The sequence below is a fragment of the Gouania willdenowi genome, chromosome 24, assembly GCF_900634775.1.
Source record: "Gouania willdenowi chromosome 24, fGouWil2.1, whole genome shotgun sequence".
NCBI lineage: Eukaryota > Metazoa > Chordata > Actinopteri > Blenniiformes > Gobiesocidae > Gouania > Gouania willdenowi.
In genome coordinates, this window is record NC_041066.1 from 23,417,254 (window position 1) to 23,443,018 (window position 25,765).

Below are 25,765 nucleotides of genomic sequence, written 5' to 3' on the forward strand. Positions count from 1 at the left end.
CTGTCACTTATTGCTGTGATGTGGTCGGTTTCTTACATATTTTGTATTTAATGTATACGGAAAAGTACAAACTAGGGCACAATAATGTTAAAATTACTCATTTTTGTGCATATAATCTGTGGCACCAGTTGAGATCAAACTGTTCCGTATTTAACACCAGTGATCTATGATGACAACTAAGAACTTAGTCTCATAAACACGATGGATTTCTGTTCCATTCAGACCCACATTTTAAAGTACAATCTGTCCAAAACACATATTTAGTTTAAGGAAAGTATGTTTTTTGTAATTTAGTTTTGTACAAATGAAATGAAATCATTAGAACCTTGTCCAGAACTAAATATGTTTGTGTCGTCAGCAAATATATTTCACTTCAGAAATGAGAGTGTGAATGTCTACCTGCTGGCAAAATGTTCTATCCTGGAATGGGTGTCATCACGTGAGAGCTGGGGCGACTGGGACAGCCTGGAAATGAATGAAGGGAACGGAGATGAATGAGCGTCGGCGTGTGGTGCACATGATCACATATATACAGTAAACACATGAGTTAAAGGAAAAAAAAAACAAATCTGACGATCCTAGAAAGAAAAATAGAGCAGGATAATAAATAATGTAGTGGGTTCTGACAGGCCCGGTCAGGATTAGCAACGGGATGCTAGCTCGGTGCTATCATACGTAGAAACCGGGGAAGGGAGTGAGGATGTTCAGCCAGTGGATGAGGCAGGCAGGCAGGCAGGCAACATGCAGTGCATCATGGTTTAGTCTGGGCCAGGCTGAGGGTGATGGTGAGTGAGTGAGTTATAAAACACGGACATTCCAGGTTTGGGAGACGGAGGTTCTGTCGATGGCGTGGTAGGTAGATACTCACTCGTACTGCTCCGGACACATGCTGATGAGAGTGACAGGACTGTAAAAAGAACCGGAGGAAGGGCAAAGGTGTCACTGAACAGTTGAGGAACACACAGGAACAAGGAAGGTTGGAGAACGTGTGGATGAGAAGATGGTTCTCCAACACCAGGAAAGGAGGTCAAACATTGAGTCTGATGTGGTTCTACTGTCGAGAACCGACCACAAAAAAACATTACAAAAGGGTCCAGATCACATCCACTGTATGACCAGAAAAATCAATTGTATATATTTAATTATATATTTATGTATGTATAGTATAAATAAGTGTATATTATATGAATTAATTCTGTAATTTTGGATATTTTATGGAGGCGTTTTTGGTATTTATGTTGTTGTTTTCTGTATTTCTGTTCTACTTTTGTGTGTTTTTCTGTATTTTGTGCTTCTTGGAGTCATTTTGTATATTTTTATGTCATTTTCTTTGTTTTTAGAGTCATTTTGTATATTTTTATGTCATTTTGTTTGTTTTTAGAGTCATTTTGTATATTTTTGTGTCATTTTCTTTGTTTTTCTGATATTGTTTTATATATAGTGTTAATGGAAAAACTCTGAGGGTTTTATTCAAAGCCGTTTCAAACCAATTATAACAAACAAAATTGCAAATCAATCCACGATTGTTATTGTTGGAAAAAACATAATGCCGTCTTAGTTGGACAAAAACAGAAATCTAATAGATTTCCTGGAGGAAAATTAGCACAAATTGTCAAATAACAGCCGAGCGTGAGAATGTTGTGTTCCGACATATTTGTACCCGTGTGAGAAATTCAAAGGACGTTGGATTGGTTGGGGTTGTGTTTCTCACAGCGGAAGAATCCAATTTAGTTCCACTTCTGAGGCTGTGAGGAGAATTCTAAATGTGCACCACACCCAAAAAACACAGCCTGAGAAAAAAGCAGCTTCAGTCTTAGTGAACTTTCAGCTGGTTTCATCTATTAGGAGAGTTACGGCTTTTTACTGAAAGGTTGATTGTTTCACCCATTCCTGTGTCGGAAAATCCTACCAAACATGCTAAATAAGGTTAATAGAAGAGGTAGGCAACTATTATTACAGCAGGGCCAGATGAGCAGAGGGCCACATCATCAACATTCATGTCAGCATTAGAATAATGAGCGATCTGTGCATTAATACAGGAAAGAAAAAAGAGTTTTTATTGTAATTCTGTGTATGTTTGTTGTTGTCTTGCTCATTGTGAGGCATTTTGTGCATTTCTGTTGTCCTTTTGTGTATCTTTCATGTAAAATATATGTTTTTTTGGAGTCATATTGTGATAGTGTATTTGTGTGTGTCATTTTGCGTTTTTTGGAGTAATTTTTATGTATTTCTTTTGTTGTTTTCCCCCTTATTTTTGTTCTTTTGTTTGTATTTTTGTGAATTTTTACTCGTCATATTTTGCATTTTTTGTGTATTTCAGATGTTTTCTGTGTATCGTTCTTCTTTTTTGTGTATTCATATGTCATTTTTAACATTTGAAATCGATTACATGTTTGTTTTAGTTGCTAACAATGAACAGAACTTGCAGATATCTGCAGCACGAGCACGTAAATCAAACGTTTAGTTTTGCAATGACATAAAAACCAAGATCCTAGTGTTTTTTTCTCTTAATGTGGAGTGAAAAAGAGTTAAAAAATAGCTACTATGTCAGATTTGCTGAGATGAGAGTGAGCGTGTGAGTGCATTAGGAAGGCCAATTATTCAGCGGGAAATCTAATTTTCAATAACGCTGCTGCAGTACTTGGCTGCTTAGAAGTTCCCTTTGTTACGACGGCCAACGTAGCCTGACTGTCTACTAGAGTACAGCGCTGGCATAAAACACAGTATAACATCAATCAGTATAAAAAGAAAAAAAAAATCAATATCACGTTACGCAAGCGCTGTGGTTCTCAACCTGTTCAGCCAAAGACAGGCTTCATAGTACAGTATATAGTCGTCTTAAAGAGGGAACTCCTTATTTTAATCAGAAATAAAATGGCTTAAAAGTGACCAAGAATGGTGGAAAAGGTGATGAAATGGGGGTTTAAAAAACTACAGAAATTGGTTAAAAGTTGCAAATTAGAGTGGCCAAAAATGGACATAAAGTGATAAAAAAAAAAAAAAAGTTCAAAGTGTCAATATTGTGGGGGAGGAGGGGTAATGTCATTTAAAAAGTAGGAACAATTAGTATAAACTGGCAAAGAATGGGCATGACAAATGGTGAATGTCGCTAAATTTGCCAAAATAAGCTTGAAATATGGTGAAAAGAGGTTAAAAGTCACAATAATGGGTGAACATATGAGTGATATTGGGTGGAAATGTGGTGGAAAGGGTTTATAAGTGTTGAAAATGTCTTGAAAGTGGAAAAAATGCGCAGAAAATCCATTGAAATGTGATGGAGAAATGGCAGAAATGGGAGAAATGTAGCAAAAATGCATTAAAAGGAGCAAAAATATGGCAAGAAAAAGTGATGAAAATAGATTAAAATATGGTACAGTTGCAGAAAAAGGGTAAAAAAATAAGCAAAAATGGGCTGAAATTGTTCAGAAAATATTTATAGTTTGTTAAAGGCATCTGGCGACCCCCTCCCAGTGTCTCACGAACCCAAATGGGGTCTTGACCCCAAGGTGGAGAACCACTGTGCTAGAGGAGTGAAATACTGAAACAAGCAGAAATAAAAAGGGTCATAAAAATGGCTAAAACTAAACAAATACGTATTTCAACTAAACTATTGCTATAAATCAGACATGGGCAACTGGCGGCTCGGGGGCCACATGTGGCCCTCAGTTTTTGTGGCCCCCAAAGCAAATCCCCAAAAATTGTACTTCAAGAAGTTGCAAGGAATATGAAGCCGTACAAAATACACAAAACATGAATTCCAAAAATACACAAAATAAAACATAAAATGACAAAAAAAGACACACAACAACCACTTAAACAAAACAAAATGACTCCAAAAGCACACAAAACAAACACACTTTACAGAAAAGCTCCAAAGACACGCCATCTGTTAACAAAACCACAGAAAACAACAACAAAAATACCAGAAAGTGACCGAAAAACGCACAAGTTTGCAACAAAAATGACAGAAAGACACAAAATTACACTAAGAAAATAACAAAAACACACACAATGACTCTAAAAACACACAAAAACACAACACATTACAGAATAGCTTCAAAGACACTTAAACTGTTAACAAAACCACACAAAATGATGAGAAAACAGAAAATAACAACAAAAATACCAGAAAGTGAGCCCAAAAATGCACAAATTTATAACAAAAATGCAGAAAATGACAGAAAAATACACAAAATTACAAGAAAATAACAAAAACACACAATGACTCCAAAAAAACACATGGAATGAAAAAAAAACTGACAAAAAATCCCCAGAAATCCCTGCTGTAAATGTTGGTTGATTTAAATATCTCTAAAGTCAACATTTCATCCCTTCTGCCATATTTTTAAAAGATCTCTGCCTTTTTTTCATCACAATTAATCTAACATTTAGAGATATTTATCAGACAGGCAGCTCAGCAGCAGCAGCCATTTCTCACGGGGAGGGGGGGAGTAGGTGAGGGAGGGGGTGAGGGAGGGAGGGAGGAAGTGGAGCAATCCATCGCAGCGGACACTTCACGTCTAACAAAACAAATGTTTTGGGACTCAGGATGTGCACTGAAGAGGAAACTAAACCAATCACAGTCACTATTTAGAATAAATAACTATTAATACAGTATTTTTGTTGTTTTGTGTGTTTTTGGAGTCATTACATGTGTTTTTCTCATTTTATGTGTTCTTGTTTTGTAAATTTCTCTGTTATATTTGTTTATTTGGTCATTTTGTGTATTTTCCTGTAATTGTGTAAGTTTTTTCGAAGTATTTTTGTTGAGAGAGCGGGAGTCATAAAATGTGCCATTATTTAGAATAAATGCCAATTAATACAGGACAAAACAAGAGCTTTGTCTGTATTTCTGTTGTGATGTGTGTATTTGAAGTACGTTTATGTATTTTTTTTTCTCATTTTATGGGTTTTTGTTTTGTGCATTTATTTTTGTTTGTTTCAGTTCATTTGTATATTATTCTGTTGTTTTTTTTTGTTTAGTACACTTTTCTGATATTTCTGTTTGCTTTGGTAGTCGCTTTGTGTACATTTCTGTAAATTTTTGTTTCTTGGAGGCATTTTGGTATTTACGTTATTGTTTTGTATATTTCTGTTATCCTTTTGTGTGTTTTTTGTAATTATTTATGTTTTTTCGATCCATGTTTTTGTTTTTGATATATTTCTGTATTTCTTTAAGTCATTTTGTGTATTCTCTTCTATTTTTGTTTGTTTTTGGAGTAATTTTTCGGTTTTTCTGTAATTTTGCAGTTTTCTTGGAGTCTGTGTTTTTTGGTTGTCAGTTTGTATTTTATTTAGATTTTTTTTTTTTCAGTTTTGTGTATTTCTATGAACCTTTCATGTGTTTTTCTGCAATTTTGTATATATTTTTGGAGTTATTTTGTGTATTTTTATGTAATTTTGTAAGGTTTTGGAGTCATTTATGTGCATTTCATTTATTATTTTGTATATTGTATCTATTGTTATTTTTATGTTTGCTTTTGTAGCCGTTTTTGGAATCATTTTGTGTAGTTTTGCATTATTTTCTTGGAGTCTGTGTACTTTGGTTGTTGGTTTGTATATTGAGAGTTTTTTTTTGCAGTTTTGTGTATTTTATTATCCTTTTATGTGTTTTTCTGCAAGTTTGTACATTTTTTATGTAATTTTGTAAGGTTTTGGAGTCATTTATATGCATTTTCATTTATTATTTTGTATATTGTGTATATATATATATATATACATATGTGTGTGTAGTTTTGCTGGTGTTTTCATGTTTGGGGCCACACAAATTGAAACCAAAGGCCGTATGTGGCCCCCGTTGCCTATGTTTGGTCTGAAACGTAAGAGACAAAGACACTTGATGTTGCTGAGACATTCCTAAATAGAATGTGCACTGGGTAGAAACTGGCTGTAGAACAGACACTGATGATGATGATGATGAGGATGAGGAAGAGTGTGCCTGGGGGGCTTATACATAACAGGGCAGAGAAAGAGAGATTTACGGCTGAAAACAATGTTGACATAAATGTGACGCAGTCACTTCCTGTGACAGACGATCTACGGAGCAGTGGGAACGTCAGGTAAATAAACACTCAACAAAAAGTAGAATTAAAACTCAAAGTCAGAGCGTGACTCCACGGGTGGGAAGTACGACTTAAAACAAGGGAAACTGTGCAATGAATAAAGCATGAATTTAATTCAATCTGTGTTTGTAAAAGTTTGCAAAGAAGCTAAAACTTTCAGATTTGAAGCTTCAGGTTTCAACGGAAACAGTTTCACCAGAAAACAAAGTGATGTAATCCACAGAAACAAATGTGAAAGTACGTGTTGGTTTGTTTATTTATCTGTGCTGAAATAGCTAAAGTACAAAAACAAGAACACAAATCCCCCCCGGGCCACACAGAGCAGATTCAAGGATTACGAAGCCAAGAAACTGACAAATGGATGAATTTAAGCTTTAACTTATTTATTTTTCTGTCTCTCTTATGTTCAAGAGTGTCTTAGAAAATAAGTTAAATTTCAAGCCTTAGGCCGTTTTGGTCATACTAACGTACTACTCACACTAACGTACTACTCATACTAACATACTACTCATACTAACGTACTACTCATACTAACGTACTACTCATACTAACGTACTACTCACACTAACGTACTACTCATACTAACATACTACTCATACTAACGTACTACTCATACTAACGTACTACTCATACTAACGTACTACTCACACTAACGTACTACTCATACTAACATACTACTCATACTAACGTACTACTCATACTAACGTACTACTCATACTAACGTACTACGCACACTAACGTACTACTCACGCTAACATACTACTCACGCCAACATACTACTCATACTAACGTACTACTCATACTAACGTACTATTCACGTGAACGTACTACTCATACGAACATACTACTCACATTAACGTACTAACGTACTACTCACGCTAACGTACTACTCACGCTAACGTACTACTCACGCTAACGTACTACTCACGCTAACGTACAACTCACGCTAACGTACTACTCACGCTAACGTACTACTCACGCTAACGTACAACTCACGCTAACGTACTACTCATACGAACATACTACTCACATTAACGTACTAACGTACTACTCACGCTAACATACTACTCACGCCAACATACTACTCATACTAACGTACTATTCATACTAACGTACTATTCACGCGAACGTACTACTCATACGAACATACTACTCACATTAACGTACTAACGTACTACTCACGCTAACGTACTACTCACGCTAACGTACTACTCACGCTAACGTACTACTCATACTAACATACTACTCACATTAACGTACTAACGTACTACTCACGCTAACGTACTACTCACGCTAACGTACTACTCACGCTAACGTACTACTCATACTAATGTACTACTCACGCTAACGTACTACTCATACTAACGTACTACATTAACATACTACTCATACTAACGTACTACTCACACTAACATACAACTCACATTAACGTACTAACATACTACTCATACTAACGTACTACTCACACTAACGTACTACTCACACTAACGTACTACTCATGCTAACATACTATTCACACTAACATACTACTCACATTAACGTACAAACGTACTGCTCACACTAACGTACTACTCACACTAACATACTACTCACGCTAACGTACTACTCACGTAAAACGTACTACTCACACTAACGTACTACTCACACTAACGTACTACTCACACTAACGTACTACTCACGTAAAACGTACTACTCACGTAAAACGTACTACTCATACTAACGTACTACTCACGCTAACGTACTACTCACATTAACGTACTAACATACTACTCATACTAACGTACTACTCACACTAACGTACTACTCACACTAACGTACTACTCACACTAACGTACTACTCATGCTAACGTACTACTCACACTAACATACTATTCACACTAACATACTACTCACATTAACGTACAAACGTACTGCTCACACTAACGTACTACTCACACTAACATACTACTCACGCTAACGTACTACTCACGTAAAACGTACTACTCACACTAACGTACTACTCACACTAACGTACTACTCACACTAACGTACTACTCACGTAAAACGTACTACTCACACTAACGTACTACTCACACTAACGTACTACTCACACTAACGTACTACTCACGTAAAACGTACTACTCACGCTAACGTACAACTCACGCTAACGTACTACTCACGCTAACGTACTACTCACGCTAACGTACAACTCACGCTAACGTACTAACGTACTACTCACACTATATACATTTGTGTATTTTTATCTAATTCTGTAAGGTTTTAGAGTCGTTTTTGTGTCTATTTAATATTATATATTTTTGGAGTCATTTTGTGTGTTTTTCTTTGATTAAAATTTTTTTAGAGTCATTTTTGGTATTTACGTTGTTGTTTTGTGTATTTTTGTTATACTTTTGTGTGTTTTTCTTTTTTTGGAGTCATTTAGTGTATTTTTATGTAATTTTATAAGGTTTCAGAGACATTTTGTGCATTTTTATGTAATTCTGAAAGATTCTGGAGTCATTTTGTTGTATTTCTGTTATCCTTTTGTTTTTTCTGTAATTATTTATTATTTTATTGTGTAAATAAAGCTCTTGTTTACTCTTTTCCCAGGTGTGCGTTATTGGCTTCTTTATCTTGGCGTTGCAGTAGCCTGGCAACTGTCTCGGTTATTTATTTATTTTTTTCTGGGCATCAGGTTCTATCCACATCTTCTTCTCCTTTCACACTCCAGACAATCAAACTGTTTAGAACCATACTCACGTCTCCAGGTTGTCTCCCTCCAACACCGTCTGGACGGGAAGGTAGCCGAGGCGCGGATGCTTGGCGAAGTACTTCTTTGAGCGGAATTTGTTCTTCAGCACTTTGGTGAAGTCGCGCATGTCTTCTCCCGACGTCGTCTAAAAGAAAAACAAAACAAGACGTGCGTTTCATTCGCTGAAGATTAGACAATGTCTTCATTTCCATAATCAGTGCGAGCATTTGTGTGGAAGAAGAATGCGTTTGCTAATGAGACACTTAGCATAGGTGTTGTATTTGTTAAGCAGCGTCTGCCATGAAACAACAGGAGAGGGAGAGAAAATCCCTGAGGATTCACAACCACTGCTAAAAAACACACAAAAATAACAACACAACTTCCTCTGAGGAAAATATTCCTTCTCGGAAAAACAAAAACCAGAAATGGACGATATTATCGGCTGATATTTGCCAAAAAATTGATTTTCCAGTTATTGAAAACCTTGTTGATGGTGTGACCGTGCTAAATAGTTTGTGTATTTTTGTTGTCGTTATGTCAGTTTTTCTGTCATTCTGTTTTTTTTTGGGGTTTTTTTTGTTATTTTGTCATTTTTTGCATTGATTTTGTGTATTTTTGATGTCGTTATGGGTCGTGTGTGTTTTTGGAGTCATTTTTTTTTTATGTTCTGTGTTTTTTTCTCATTTTTGTTGTTGTGTGTATTTGTACATGTTGTCATTATGTGCGTATTTCTGTCATTCTAACATATTTTTGTTATTTTTTTGTATCTTCTTCAGTCGATCTTTGCAGACATTTTGCGTAATTTTGTTTTTATGGTATGTTATGGGTCATGCGTGTGTTTTTGGAGTCATTTTTTTGCAGTCTTTTGTGTATTTTTCTTTCTCCATTTTTGTTGTTGTTTTTGTGTGTTTTTCTGTCATTTTTGCAGTTTTTTTGTGTATTTCTATTATTATTTATTATTTGTTGTGTGTGTTATGGGTCGTGTGTGTTTTTAGACTATTTTTTGAGATACATGTAATAATAATAAAGTATCTGTACTTAGAGCCTGAGAATTTTTATATATATATATATATATATATATAAATAATTGTACATTTTCACATTTTATTTTCCTTTGTGGAAAATAAATCAAGTTCTAATTGTGATAGATTGTGTCTCTTCCTTTTTAAGTTTATACATGAGACGTTTACTGTATGTAAGGGAACCGTGGCAAGATTTATTACCAACAATAAACATGGTGGATGAAAGTAAATAGTAACTTTTACTTTGAGTACTATTTAATTGAGCTATTTATTTACTCGTACTTTAGTATTTTATGTATGACTTACTTGTACTTGAGTATAGCATATATGAGTACTTACCGGTGTGCAGTACTCCACCATGGGGTAGTTGAGTTTGTGTCCTTTGGCTGTTCGCCCCGAGAAGAAGCAGCTCTGACACACGTCGTAGTTGAAATGCTTCAGACTGCGATACCTACGAAGAAGAAGAAGGAGGAGGAGGAAGAGGAAGAGGAAGAGGAGGAGGAGGAAGAGGAAGAGGAAGAGGAAGAGGAAGAGGAAGAGGAAGAAGAAGAATATGAGAAAAATTTAAGGATTTTGAGTTTTTTGACTCAAATTCTTTGAAATGATTGGTCAGGAGGCGGAGCTTTAGTACTCGCTCAGATCTGATCCACTTCATATTCTGGTCCAGACCAGGTTAGGTGTACAGCCTAAGTTACCATGGTGATTTAGCCCCATAAGAAGTCAGCCAGTGTCATGTGAATGTATGTGACAGTTTGTGTGTGTGTGTGTGTGTGTGTGTGTGTGTGTGTGTGTGTGTGTGTGTGTGTGTGTGTGTGTGTGTGTGTGTGTGTGTGTGTGTGTGTGTGTGTGCGTGTGTGTGTGTGTGTGTATGTGTGTGTGTGTGTGTGTGTGTGTCGTGGAGACAGGACCACCGTTGGTGTCCTGTCTAAGAAGAAGCACAGAATGCCAGCTCAGCATTTCTTCTTCTTCCCACTGTTGCAGCGTCTCATCCATCACTGACAGATGTTTGGAAACGTGTGCTCCATCATGTCTCAACATGTTTCTCTTTCTGCTGGAATCTGAACGAGACAACGCTGCCACCCTGCCTCACTTTGCCTGTTTCAATTCAATTCAACTTTTTCATATAGCGCAAATTATGACAATATTCTTCTCAAAACGCTATCAAAATATTATTTTGTATTTTAATTGTGTTGCTGTCATTGCAATATTATTTCTGCATTATTCTGGCATAATTACATGTTAATTAATCACTGCCCTGATGAAGACGTGTTAGGCTGAAACATGTTTTTTATGATTAAATAGACCTAATGGAATAAAGGATTTTTAACAACAGTCCCTTTGAAAGATGGATCCTCAAACTGAAGAGCAACATTTTTTCAAGCAACTTTCTGACACAATAAATTAGGGATGTAACGATTCACTCAACTCCCGATACGATTCGATTCACAATACTGGGTTCACGATACGATTCTCTCATGATTTATTTTACAAAATGAGACTGTAGACAAATGATGACTGAAAAATATTCCTTTATTTTTTTTGGGAAAAAAACTAGAAAATACTGTGCTATTTTCCTTTTGTTTTTCATTGTCAAAAGAATCCCTTGATAAACTATTCAAAACAATGCAATTTAACTAAAAATAAATCTTGAATGAATAAATAAAGGAATAATACAAATGAAGAAGAAGCCTATTAATTTAAATTCTGGTTCTATAGTAAACAATGCAAAACTGAATAATAGTTCTTTTTCTTTTTTAAAGTGCAACTGAAAATGTATTTTGTGCCTTAACAATTGGACTTTAAAAAAAAAAAAAAAATGCCATTGCATTGATTTACGTCAGATATTTGTTTGGACCAGCAGAGGGCGCTGGTAACCCAGTGGTCGGTTGGCATGCAGAAATTCTTGCAGTGAAGAAGAGATGCTATGGGCTAGCAGACAGAGCTAATAGAAAAACGTGACTTTTATAGATATTCACATAACATTACAGATATTCTTTCGGTGCTAAAGGGGTAAAGATTAAATCGAGGGCTTTCGCCTTTAATTGGCCATGTAATGTTAGTACATCAATGGAATTTGTCCTCTGCATTTAACCCATCCCTGAGGAGCAGTGGGCAGCCATTTTGCGGCGCCTGGGGAGCAGTTCAGGGTTAAGGGACTTGCTCAACATCCCACAGTGATGGCCCAGGTGAGGCTTGAACCGGCAACCCTCCGATTACAAGTGGTAGCAGATTCTGCCCGCCGCGTATACTGCTAGAAAAGAGAAAGGAATAAATATAGATAGCGCTCTCTGCTGTTTAAAAAAAGTACTATGAATCGATTTTTAACTGCCTTACGATTAATCGTTACATCCCTACAATAAACCCATGTAGCACTCCATGCAAAATTAATAAATAAATAAATTATAAATTGAAGCTGGCAGATTTAATGGGTACATTTTAGGATGAGTCTAGTTGATACGAGTCATAGGTCAGTGTATGTTTTGGTCACTGAATTTTCCGTCTTTTTTTTTTTTTTTTTTTAAATGAATTTTCCGTCTTCAAACGTGCTCTTACTTTGAAAGCGCCAACTTCCTTCCTGTTGCACAATATGAAGTAATTGGCATTTGTTTGTTTTGGTTTTTTTTCAGAAACAGATCATAAAAATCAACTGTTTTTTTAAAAGTTTTGTTTGTTTCTTCTTTGACCCGTTTATAGAAAAATGCCTTGAATTTCAATCTTAAGTTTTCAATTTTAAAATTTTAATATCATTTTTTTTAATGGAAAATCACATGTTCAAAACATACATTGATCTGGCAAAGGTTTTCTAAAGGTTTTCTTAAGGTTTTCTTGAGGTTTTCTTAAGGTTTTCCCGTTTCTTTGTTGATTGTTTGACTTCTTTCCCAAGTTTTCGTCCCTTTTCAAACTCTAAACGGCGCCGTGTGGTATTTGTTTGTGTGTCCGAGTGTTGGATTTTCATCTGTCCAAACTGTGCCAACCCCAGGTTGTTGGTATTTAGTTTGTGGAATATCAGCTGTTGACATTTAGAGAAATGTCTGCCCTCCAGAGAAGATCTGCCCTTTGTAGTCGACCGCAGGAGAAAGAATTACGCAGAACAAAACAAGACTCGACCACGTCTTGGAGGAATGTTTCTGATTCAGGGGAATATCTGTGCTCGTACTGAATGTTTTAACAAATGCTGATGATCAGAGATGATCTAAAGATTACCTGAAGCCCACAATAGGACACTCTTTACAGATGTTGCACTTGGCCTGATGTTTTGCCGTCTCTGCCGCAGCCACCCGGTGTAAGACTGGAAGCCAAACCATCGACTGGGGCTCCAAACGCATCCATTCCACAAACTGCCGCGGCTCTAGCTCCACCCTGTTTGTGACCTGAACACACAAAAAAACGGATGAAAGACAATTGTTAAAGGACATTCGGTCAATGTGACAAGAAATGCTTGTAAAAAGACAAAGACATGTGACAATAATGAACAATATTTAAAAGTTTTTCCTTTCAGATTCCCACATGCCGACTCTATCTACCCTCTGTTGTCGTTTTTCCTTTACTAAACATTTTCGTCATAGTTTTTGTTAACTACATTTTTTTAAGTGTAGATATAAACATAATAGATGTCGACGTGTCTGCGTTGTTTGTTTTTTTCCGTCAGATTCTGACATGCCGACTCTATCTACCCTCCGTTGTCGTTTTTCTTCTCCTCGCAGATGAGAAGCAGCAGAGGCACGCTGCTGCCCCCACAGGCCAGAAAAGGAAGTGTGCGTGGACCAGTGTTCATTGTGTTGACTAAAAACGTTCGTCACAGTTTGCCTTTAAAAAAATTTGTAAACTCTTATATTTTTAGTATAGATAGACTATATCTAACAGCTTTAGATAGCTAAAATAATAATGCCATTTACTAAAACGACAGTGATGACTACATTTTGATGAAAACTAAGTTGGATTTTAGTCAAAAAACAAAAACTAAATCAAATTAACACTGGTGTGGACCATAAACAGTGTATGGAAGACCATAATTTACACTGAAAAACTACTTTTTTTAATGTGTTTATGCTATGATATTATTATATCATTGAAATTTGATCTAATATTAATATTAGCGTGAGTGATAGATATTTCAAAATAGTAATAGTAATAGTAATACTAATCTGTTTTGAATTCAAAACAGGAACAATAGTTTTGCTCTAATTTTTTAAGGTGGATATTTGTGTCGTTATTGACAAAAAAAAAACTAATTTCTGTTAGAAAGGAACAACCAAAGAAAAAGCCTGGAGCAGATCTATTTAAACAGGAACTGGAACAGAATTATAGGATGTCATTTATTGATCCTCAAGGAGGAAATTCAGACGCATGAGAATCAAAAAATCAAAGGAAAATGTAAAGTAAAAGCTGTAAAATAACCAGTTTTTCCTTTTTCATTTTCTGAGCTTGAATTATACTTTTATTACATCACGTTAATCAGGGAAGTCTTTGATGTTGCTGCTAAATAAATCAAAGGCAACCTTTCCATCAACTCAAACACAAAAAAGGGCAACAAAATACAGGAAAGGGCGGTTTACGTACGAGAGAATAATAAAAAGAACTCCTGATCCTTTCCTCAAGCTTATGGTGAACAAACCCAGAGAGAAAAATTTGTCTTAGAATCATTGAATTAGAAATAAAATGAAAATATGCAAAAAGCAGAATTGCATAATAACTGACTTTAAAATTCACAGTCGGGTTTAAACATAAAGGATTAAACAGTAAGGTAAAAACCAGAAAGTTCAAAAAGTTAAAGATGAACAAAATGGTCCACCTTAACTCTCCCAGTACCCTAGTCCACCTTAACTCTCCCAGTACCCTAGTCCACCTTTACTCTCCCAGTACCCTCGTCCATCTTTACTCTCCCAGTACCCTAGTCCACCTTTACTCTCCCAGTACCCTAGTCCATCTTTACTCTCCCAGTACCCTAGTCCACCTTTACTCTCCTGATCTGGTCCACCTTTACTCTCCCAGTGCAGCTACAGTCACTCAGCCCATCTCCTCTAACGCTGTGTGATAAATGAGCTGCTCCATCATAAATACGACCTCCTTCACTGTCATTCTCCTTCATTAAAGCATCAATCCATGGAGCTAGTCGTCCTTTCAGCTCGACACTAATTAATCCATAAGTGCCATAATTCTGCCATTAGATGGCAGGAAGGAGGAGGAGGAGGAGGAGAGGGTGATGAAATGATTGTGTGCAGACGAAGGTCATAATGAAAGGTGAACGATGTAATGACGATCTGAGGATGAGGAACTTATTACAAGTGTCTGCACGACTCCAGAAGAAGTTTCATTCACACCTGTGTTTAGTGTTGTGGTGGTCAAGACCGGTCTTGGTCTCGAGACCAAATTTTAAAGGTCTTGGTCTCGTCTCGGACTCTGAAGCATTTTTACTCGGTCTTGTCTCGGACTCGGGATTTTCCGTCAAGACCGTTAGAGACCAGCTCTAATTCCTGCTATTTTTAAACTTTTTTATTATGTGATAATAACACGGAGAAGAACGGGATAAAACAATCCTTTATTCATTCTTTAATCCACCCCGTATAATGACCACAACCTTCCTTAATGTGACTGAGTGACGTGTGTGACACACTCATGTGTGTGTGGCTACGGTGTCAGTTTGGACCGCGGAGCGAAAGGGATACAAGATCTAAAAAGCTGTTACAATATCTATAAATCTATTAAATGATCTAAAAAATCTACTAAATGATCTTAAAATCGGGCTGAATGTTTCACTCCAATAGAAAACAATGGGATGTTTACAGGCAGTGGGGCCTTGTGACATCATCAATCACGTGATTTCAAGATGGCAGAACACAGGCTCTAAAACTGTAAAGTAGTCCCATTTTTTAAAAGTTAATAAAACAATGCAAAATAATGTGTTTTGTTAGGCATAGATCTACTAATAAGGACATTTTAAAGATTTTAGGCCACATTTGTAAAAACAGTGGAGGATCCATTTAAAATAATGAGCAACAACAAACTGTGTCGCGGTGAAATCATTATTTAGTGTTTAAGTGTGCAGTGATGCACTAATACTGTATCTCTGTGTGTGTGTGTGTGTGTGTGTGTGTGTGCACATACATGCTGGAAGCAGCTGCGTACGCTGGGCTCTATGTTGGATCCTCCAAAAGCTGCCACCTCTCCCAGCTGACGGGGGATCTGGATGGCTTCATGCAGCAACAGCCCGAGCTGCCTCTGGTCACACGTGTCACCTGCTGACGCCACCTGACTGAAGAGGTCTGAGGAAGAGGAGGAAAATAAAGATGGAACCGTGACAATATGTGGGTGCAAAAAGTGGGTAAAAATAGACGGAGTAGCAGAGATGCAAAGCAGGGAGTGGGATGACAACAAGAAAATGTGATCAGCTCCAGGATTTTTAGCTTTGCTTCTCTTTTTTTTCATCCCAGAACCAGAAATCTCCACATGCACACATCACATGCACTGAGACACAAGATAAGCAGGTACACAATCTGCTTTTTAGAGACCGAGCCAGTGTGTGTGTGTGTGTGTATCTTTCAGCACAATTAAACATGACATTCTCAAACAATGCGAACAGTCAGAGCTCCTGTTCTGGTGAATCCCTAGAGCGGTACACACATACAGTACATAAAGATAATTGGGCTGTTTTTGTCCTGATTTCCCTCTTTCTCGACCAAAGATGTCAAACACAAGATTATTTGATGTTTTATAAGATTATCCTGTGGTCTGAGGTTTGTTAAGAAAAAATTTGTCCTTAAAATCAGCTCTGAAACAGGTCAAGAATGACAAAAGTACACACAAAAAAAGAACAGAAAAAACCAAAAATATGTCCAAAAAATATACAAAGTTAAAAAAAAACAAAACTACTACAAAAACATCAGAAAAATATACAAAATTATAACCGAAATACACAAAAAATGACTCAAAAAAACACACAAAATGATATAAAAACGCACAAAACAAGTCCAAAAAATATATAAAGTTAAATAAAAACACAAAACTACTACAAAAATATCGTAAAAATATACAAAATAACGACCAAAATAATGAAAAATAACCAAACCATCTACAAAACTATACACAAAAATGACTCCAAAACACATAAAAATTTACAAAACGTGTCCAAAAGATATAAAAAAATAAATGAAGACACAAACCTACTACAAAAATGATAAAAATATACAAAATGACAACCAAAATAAAGTAAATACCAAACAATACAAAGAAACGTAACCAAAATACACAAAAATGACTCCAAAAAACATAAAAGATTACACAAAAATGCAAAAAAATGTGTCTAAAAAATATACAAAGTTGAAGAAAAAAACAAACCCACTGCAAAAAAATCTGAAAAATATATAAAACAATGTCCAAAATAAAGAAAAATAACAAAAATACACAAAAAAAAACCAAACAAAATTACATAAAACTCGGAACTCCGCTTTTCCGAATTGAAAATTCCAATTTCCAATGTCAGCAGCAGCATGAGGAAATATCTCAAACATACAATATAACATATTTTTTTCCCCTAACTTTACTAAGTAGAAGCTCCGACTTCAGGTGGCGTTCCAAGTCACTTTTTCAAGTAGGAGGTCGGAAAATCCAGAATTATTTGGAACACAGCATTACATCACGTTGTTACATTGCGTTTGAACACGCAAAATGGTTCCGTGTGTGTGTGTGTGTGTGTGTTGGGGGTGTGGCTAAATGCATTGGACCAACAGTAAATGAGATTCAAGAGGAGGAAGAGTGCAATCAACCGTCTCTTATACACTCCTTCTTCTCCGTCTGACAGAAGGCACCAGTGGAACCAATAGGATCAGAGATGGAGTCCATGTGAGGAGAAGAGAGAAAAAAAAAGAGGAAAAAGGAATGGACTTTGTGAAATATGAAGACAAAGGAACCGTGGTGTGAGCAGTGACTCAAAAGAGATAACGCAGTGGAAACAAAGAACATGGAGCCACAATGACAGCAGCAAACCCTGATTCCCACCATTCCTAATCCTTAAAAAAATACATAAATAAGAATACAAAATTAAATAAAGAACGTAGCAGGACGCGTGGGAGGTCTCATCCAATTAGACGACCTGCTCTCCAACTCCAATTCTTTCATCCAGAGCGCGTTTGATTAATCCTGCTGGGATTACAGCTGCAGAGGTTCAGGGTGGGGGTGCACGTGTACTACAGCAGCACATAGATTAGCCTTTCACTGGCACTTACACTTGTACTTCTCCTCCAAATGACCCTTCGAAAGAGACAGCAAACCTATCCTCATGGAGAGGACACGCACTTTCCCACTGCGACCTCTGCACACAAACAAACAGAGGAACAACACAGTGATTTTTACACTGGATTTAAGCATCACAACTATAATATGTTTCTTTTAATTACATGCAATGCAATTTTCTGTAACTTTGAAGCTCTTGGTCTAATTTTGTGTGGTGGCAAAAATGTACAAAATGACTAAAATACACAAAACAATGGAAAAAAAATACACAAAACAACTACAAAGACAAAAAAATAACAAAATATACAATATACAAAACAGTAACTGAGATAAACAAACAAAAAAAGAAAATGACAGAAAAACACACAAAATGATAACAATATACATAAATTATAACAGAAAGACACAAAAGTACATAGAAAAAAAATCACAAAATGACTCATTACTCCCAAAAACACACAAAAGGAGTACAAAAAAACTCAGAAACAACATAATACACTAAAAAAAGTACAAAATTACAGAAAAACATGATAACAAAAATAGACAAACATTACTGCAAGAAAAAATACGCAAAATTACAGCAAAAACACACAAAGCAAATTTAAAAAACACAAAAAATAACACAACATACACAGAGAGAACAGAAAAACACAAAAATCACCCAAAAAAACTACAACAAATGACTCATTACTCCCCAAAACTCACAAAAAAAAACACAAAAATACACTGAAATACACAAAATGACTCCAAGAAAAAAAACTGGCAAAAATTAAATTAATCCAAACTCAAACAAAATTACATAAAAATACACAAAGCAACAACAAAAACATACAAAACATCCACGATAATGCACAAAATGAATCCAAAAACAAAGAAAATTACAGGAAAATAGATAGTAGGCTGACAAAAAAAAAAAAAAAAAAAACCTACAAAAATATCAGAAAAACATACAAAACAACAATGTTTTGTATGTTTAAGCATTGCTGCTATATTATCATTGCATTATAATTACATGCAATGCTAATTCATCATGTAGGTATGTATATATTGTGTAATAACACTTCTGTGTGATTAGGACACAGTCAGATTTCTGCAGCTATATTTGCTACATGCTGAATGTTCGTGCCGTTAAAGCTTGTGTGCAGTAATTTGTGCTCATGGGAACACACAAAACACTCGTTTGCATGATAATCAACAGCCTTGCATTAATGCACATGGAATTAGAACGACTGGAGACATTTGCAAGCGCTTCATAACGTGTAAAATAGCAAAGTGGGAGGAGCATCAATTCTATTTTAATGAGTTAAATGAAGGAGAGAGCGAATACGCATTACGCACGTGTCGTAAACGTTGAGCAGCCAGTTGAGACACATGTCGACGCACAGAGGCACGTTGACCAGATCCTTGTGCTCCTGCTCCAGGCCGTCGTAGATGGACGTCAGGCAGTTGATGACGTCGGGAACGTTGAGCAGCTGGTTGTTGTTGGTGAGTTTGTGCTGATCAAACGTGTTCTGGGCAACGTTGAGGTCCAGTAAATCCACTGGATGGAAGAAAAGTAGGAGCAAAAATAAAAGATAATTACATTGGCAATATTAAAACAGACAGAGGAAATATTAAACGGAGGTTTTTGATCAGTAAACTAAAAATATTTTATTGATTAGTTACTTACTGCATTACTGAAATACACAAAATCACAGAGAAACAAAAACAAAAACACCAAAACGATAAAATACATTAACAAAAATGACAAAAAAGGCATAAAAATGCACAAACTAACAAAAAAAAAAGGCTAAAAAACATATAAAACATTAATGAAAATACACAAAATGAGTTCAAGGAAATTAATAGATACACAAAATTACACAGAAACAGAGACAAAAACATTAACAGATGAAAGAAAATGACTTCAAAAACAAACAAAATTCCATAAAAATGCACAAAACAATACAAAAAATCTAAAAAAAACCACATAAAAAGACAATGAAAATATACAAAATGACTAAAAAAAATAATATGCAAAATAACAGCATAAATACAAAAAAAAAACAAGACATACTGTATATGCGAAAATGACTCCAAAAACAAAAAATTACATAAAAATGAACAAAAAATATACAGTTAAAGAAAAACACATAACTACTACACAAATATCAGAAAAAATATAATAAACAACTACCAAAATAAAGAAAAATAACCAAACAATATACAAAACTATATTTGAAATACACAGAAATGACTCCAAAAAGCATACAAAATTACATTAAAATACACAAAACGTGTCCAAAATGATACAAAGTTTAAGAAAAACACAAAACTACGACATAAATATCCAAAAACTATACAAAACTATAACCAAAATACACAAAACAAAAAAACCAAACAAAATTCCATAAAAATGAACAAAACAATACAAAGAAAAGTCTAAAAAACATCACAATACACAAAATGACTCCAAGGAAGATAACATGCAAAATAACACAAAAAATAAACACAAAAAAATGAAAATGACTCTAAAAACAAATAAAAATGCACAAAACGTGTTGAAAAAGATATTTAAAAAATATCAGAAAAATATACAAAACAACTACAAAAAACAATATACAAAACTATAACTGAAATACACAAACTGACATACAAAATTACATGAAAATATACACAAACTGACTCCAGGACACATTAGTATATTCATCATCAAACAGCTGGACAACATTTTTGTGATTTCTTTAAAAAAACGTCCCAACCTATGAAAACTGAAGGTAAACGTGTGTGTGTTATAACTGTTTTATCTCTGTGTAAGCTGCTGTTCCTCGGAAAGCGTTAATTATTGGAGCCACACGACGCGAGCGCAGCGGGACGGCGCCGCTATCAGAGAGAAAAGCTTTTCTTCTCAGCAGCGTCGTCATTAAACACTTGGAAATGGAACTGAGAACCACTTTGGCTCTTCTGTGCCTCTGGCTCAGACTTTACCCAATTAGACATTTTATAGTGTCACCCCCTCAACCCTGTGTGTGTGTGTGTGTGTGTGTGTGTGTGTGTGTGTGTGTGTGTGTGTGTGTGTGTGTGTGTGTGTGTGTGTGTGTGTGTGTGTGTGTGAACTAGTCTATAAACGAATAAACACGGATCTAGTCTGATTCCTGTTTTCATCTAATGGATGGAATTGAATCGTAGCGGCTTGAGTCAAAATTTCTCAGAGTAATGAATTAATTCCTGACACACACACACACACACACACACACGCACAGGCACACACACAGTGAGTAAAGCTAACTGCGTACAGATGGCAAACGTCATATTATTTTATGTTTCATAAGATTATCCTATAAGATGATCCTGTGGTCCGTATTTGTTCAAAGTGAATTATTTCCAGTAACCGGCTCTGGAACGTGTCGGGGTCGACAATGGTGAATATTAGGCCCCGTTTACACAACAACGTTTTCAAATTATTGACTATTAACTATTCAAAACAATGCAATTTAAAAATAAATTTTGAATGAAATAAATAAAGGAATAATACAAATGAAGAAGAAGCTTATTAATGTAAATTCTGGTTCTATAGTAAACAATGCAAAACTGCATAATAATTCTTTTTCTTTTTAAAAGTGCAACTGAAAATGTATTTTGTGTCTTAACAATTGGACTTAAAAAAAAAACAGTCATTGCCCTGTATTTACGTCAGATATTTGTTCGGACCAGCAGAGGGCGTTAGTAACCCAGTGGTCGGTTGCCATGCAGATATTCTGTGCAGTGAAGAAGAGATGCTATGCTAGCAGACAGAGCTAATAGAAAAAACGTGACTTTTACAGATATTCACATATTACAGATATTCTTTAGGTGCTAAAGGGGTAAGGAATCATTTATGAACATGTTTAAGAGTAGAAGGCGGCCAGAAAGAAAGTAGTAGCAGATTCCGCCAGCTGCCTCAGCATTTGGACAAGAGAAAGATAGATATAGATAGCGCTCTCTGCTGTTTAAAAAAAGTACTGCGATTTAATTTTCAGAAAATCCATATCAACCGTGATACCTATGAATCAATTTTTAACTGCCTTACGATTAATCGTTACATCCCTACTAACAGGTCCTAAATCAGCTGTAAAATACACTAAAAACTAATATTTATCATCTAATGTATTTCCTATCTATTGATTACCTTGTTAGGCTTCATAATCAATGAAAATATAAGTTTTAATATTTTTGTTGTGGACGTCTGAGCCTTTTTTGTGTCAATATACCCCTTAAATTTATATATATATATATATATATATATGTATATTTAAATTATAAAATGTAGGAAAGCTTGATATGAAACATATTTGAATAATTATTAACTACATATGTGTAGTAGAACTGTACATAGAACTGTAACATGGTTCCTCAGTTTTGCGTTAAATTATAATTGACATTTTTTATAGAATTTCCATGGCAATTACAATTACCAAGTCAATTATCTGAACTCAATTACAATATAATTACGATGCCAACAAATTCTTTAATATTACAACTACACCATTAATTATCAATTACGTGATTACAATTATAGTTGACTCCAACCCTGATCACTAGTTACTTTCACACCCCATGTTTATTTTTGGTGAATTGTATTACTTTAATTTCAATTAAAATGAAAAAAAAATGTAATTAATTACTTCTTTTGAAATGTAGCAACTCAATTACAGTAACGTGAGTGCTTGAAATCTATTACTTTCACCTCTGACTCACTGTAATTCAAGTAGAAATATCAAAAACTACACTTTTCAATAGTTTAACTTTTGCCCCTAGAAAAAATTTTGATTCTGTTAAGTTCTTAAATCATTTAAAAAATAACCATATACATCTATAAAAGTGTCCAGTATGTTGAATTAAAATAAAGTGTAATCAACTTCCAGCTAAAAGTCATTGAGAGTAACGTAGTTTAACAAGGTCTGATGGTGCGTTCACTGACACCTAGTGACCGGGAGTTTACGTGCTAAGCTAATGTTAGCGCACTTAATGTTTTTTTTGTTAAAAAAAAGGATTAAAAAATTAATTTCGACATTTTTTGGATCAATAAGATAATTGTGTGATAAAATATCGCAATATATCGCCAAATTAATTTTTTCTTACACCCTTTTTATCCGAAAAGATGATCCTGAGGTCTGAGGTGTAAAGCTTTAATCCAAACTCTTCTATATATGATTTTTTTTATCTTCATGTCTGGAGTCTATAACAGATCAATCACCAAACGCATCATCACATGTTGGTTTCCTGTCGCGTCTCGTTATAATAAAAATAAATAGAGCTGCAGTGATGAGTTTAAATCCTCCTCCTGGTTCAGTATCAGACCACGCTTTGAATGATCCCCCATGTTGCTTTTTTTAATCATTCGTGTCGTCTAAAAGCTCCATTCGTGTGTGTGTGTGTGTGTGTGTGTGTGTGTGTGTGTGTGTAAGGGTGAAAGAAGTGTTTGTTACTTACAACAAAGAGCTTTCTGTAGCCGGCGAATCTTCATGGCCGTTCTGTACGCAGAGAATCTCACATTGTTCAAGTCGGCTACACACAGCAGGAGACACAAAGAGGTCACAGCATTAAATCAGAACAACTACAATAATCACAAGTACACCAGAGACAACAAAAATACACACACGCAAAGAAAAATATGCAAAACCACAGCAAAAATACACAAAAGACAAGTAAAATAATCAAAATTATACCAAAAACACACAAGATGACTCCAAAAATACACAAAAATACAAGGTCATTTTAGAAAATGAGAACAAATATACACAAAACAACAATAAATTAAGCAAACATGCGACACAAATACACAAAGTGTCTAAAACATATAAAAAATACATGAAAAATGCACAAAAAGACAATAAAAAACAGGTAAGACAACTAAAATACACAAAAATAGCAGAAAACTTTACAAAATGACACACAAAAAACAACAACAAACCCACACATAATGAGAAATAAAACAGTCATTCAAAAAAATCACAAAAAGGACAACAAAAATATGCAAAACAACTAAAAAATTACTCAAAAGACAAGTAAAATAATCTAAAACAAAGTACCAATAAGTTAAAGCAAAACTGCAACATAAATACACAAAAGGATAAAAAAAAACACACAAAATTACAGAAAAATACATATAAATATATTAAATTAACCACGTGCAGTTTCGCAGGACAACTAAAATACACAAAAAAAAGCAGAAAACTTTATAAAATGACACAAAAAAGATAACAAACAAAAATTGCTCCAAAAACAAACAAAATTAAATAAAAATGCACAAAATGTTTCCAAAAAAATATACAAAGTTAACTACTATAATGACATACAAAAAAACAACAACAAACCCACATATAATGAAAAATAAAACAAAATTAACAAAAAGAACAACAAAAATTACTCTAAGAACACACAAAACGGCAAAAAATACACAAAACAACAACAAAAATTACAGAAAAAACCAGGTATTTTACCGAGCGACTGGTAGAGCTCAGTCATCTTTGGATGGTCCCAACACGTCGTCTGTGTTTGATGGCTGAAAGAAAGAAACCACCAAACAATAAGAAACTAAAGTAAACAAAAGAAAAACACCTTAAACTACTTTAACTAATATTTTAAACGATTTAGAATCAATTTTAAAGACATTTATTTCAAAGTAAAAGAAGAGTACTGAGCGTAGGCACACGAGCCACTGAACAATCTTTTTAAACGCCAAGAATTAAAGGAAAGCTCTCGTCCATAGTTTCCCTTAAATATCTAAATGTCATTTTAAAACCTTTTAAAACTGAAAAATGCTGCTTATCTGGTTTTGGATTTTTCTGTATTTCTGTTTTGGTTTTAAGTCAGTAAAACAAAAATAACCATATTGTTTATTTGTTGTTTTGATTTGGTTTTAAAACAGAATAACCAAAGAACGAAAGGAACACGCATTGAAACTCAAGGTATATTTCTTTATCAGGGTCAATAAGGGATAAACGAACATTTAAAAATTGGTTGATTTTCATTTTTTTGTTTCTAAAACCAAAAACCAGAAATACGAGAAGCCAAAAACCAAAAAAAACAAAACAATTTTTCATTCTGGTCAGACCGGAAGTTGTTCTTTTCAAAATAAGAGCACATACTGTATATCAGAGCGCTGCTGTTTTTCTGGTGCCAAAATATATGAATTATCTCTATATTTTCTCCGCTGTTTAAAAGCTCAGTTCTTGTTCTAATTTTCACAGAAAATGCATTTTTAAAAACAGAAAAACACTGCTTATCTGGTTTTGGTTTTTTGTCAGTAAAACTAAAATAACCACACCATCTATTTGTTATTGTAATTTGGTTTTAAAACAACCAAAGAACAAAGGATTCACAATATTCTTATTATTTTGTTGTATTTGTATTTCCAAACTCCAACTGAGTGACAGCGGAATAGATTCCAACTCGTTATCCAGTCCTTGCTAAAGTCCCAGTCGGCTTTAGCAGCAACACAAACACAAACACACACTGAACCCTGTATTTCCTTTGAGCTGAACCAAACGAGGTCACTGGCTGGGCAAAGACAGACATAGACAAAACTCAGGCTTAACTTAACTTGGAAGCCACTGGCGTTGTTCCATCGCTGGATTAACTTCTCTATCCGTCTCTAGAGCCAAACGCTCCAGGCACAAACACAACACAGGTGCTCCACCTTTACTTTGAACTTCACTCTTTGGTTTTATCATCCACATGAAAGCATTTTTTTTTGTTGG

General features: G+C 35.0%; 1 protein-coding gene across 5 annotated transcripts in view; it reads right to left on the minus strand.

Annotated features, from left to right (window-relative positions):
* Positions 1–25,765, minus strand: part of utrn (utrophin) — a 217,543-nt gene that overhangs the window by 26,009 nt on the left and 165,769 nt on the right. For 4 of the 5 annotated variants that reach the window (XM_028439117.1, XM_028439116.1, XM_028439115.1 and 1 more), the window contains 10 exons: positions 24,506–24,567; positions 23,496–23,570; positions 19,383–19,584; positions 18,038–18,123; positions 15,921–16,078; positions 13,020–13,186; positions 10,155–10,266; positions 8,802–8,938; positions 869–907; positions 400–465 (listed from right to left, as the gene is read on the minus strand). In XM_028439117.1, coding sequence (XP_028294918.1) covers positions 400–465; positions 869–907; positions 8,802–8,938; positions 10,155–10,266; positions 13,020–13,186; positions 15,921–16,078; positions 18,038–18,123; positions 19,383–19,584; positions 23,496–23,570; positions 24,506–24,567 — 1,104 coding nt within the window. The remainder of the gene's footprint in view (positions 1–399; positions 466–868; positions 908–8,801; positions 8,939–10,154; positions 10,267–13,019; positions 13,187–15,920; positions 16,079–18,037; positions 18,124–19,382; positions 19,585–23,495; positions 23,571–24,505; positions 24,568–25,765) is intronic. The other variant, XM_028439118.1, reaches the window with a different exon arrangement.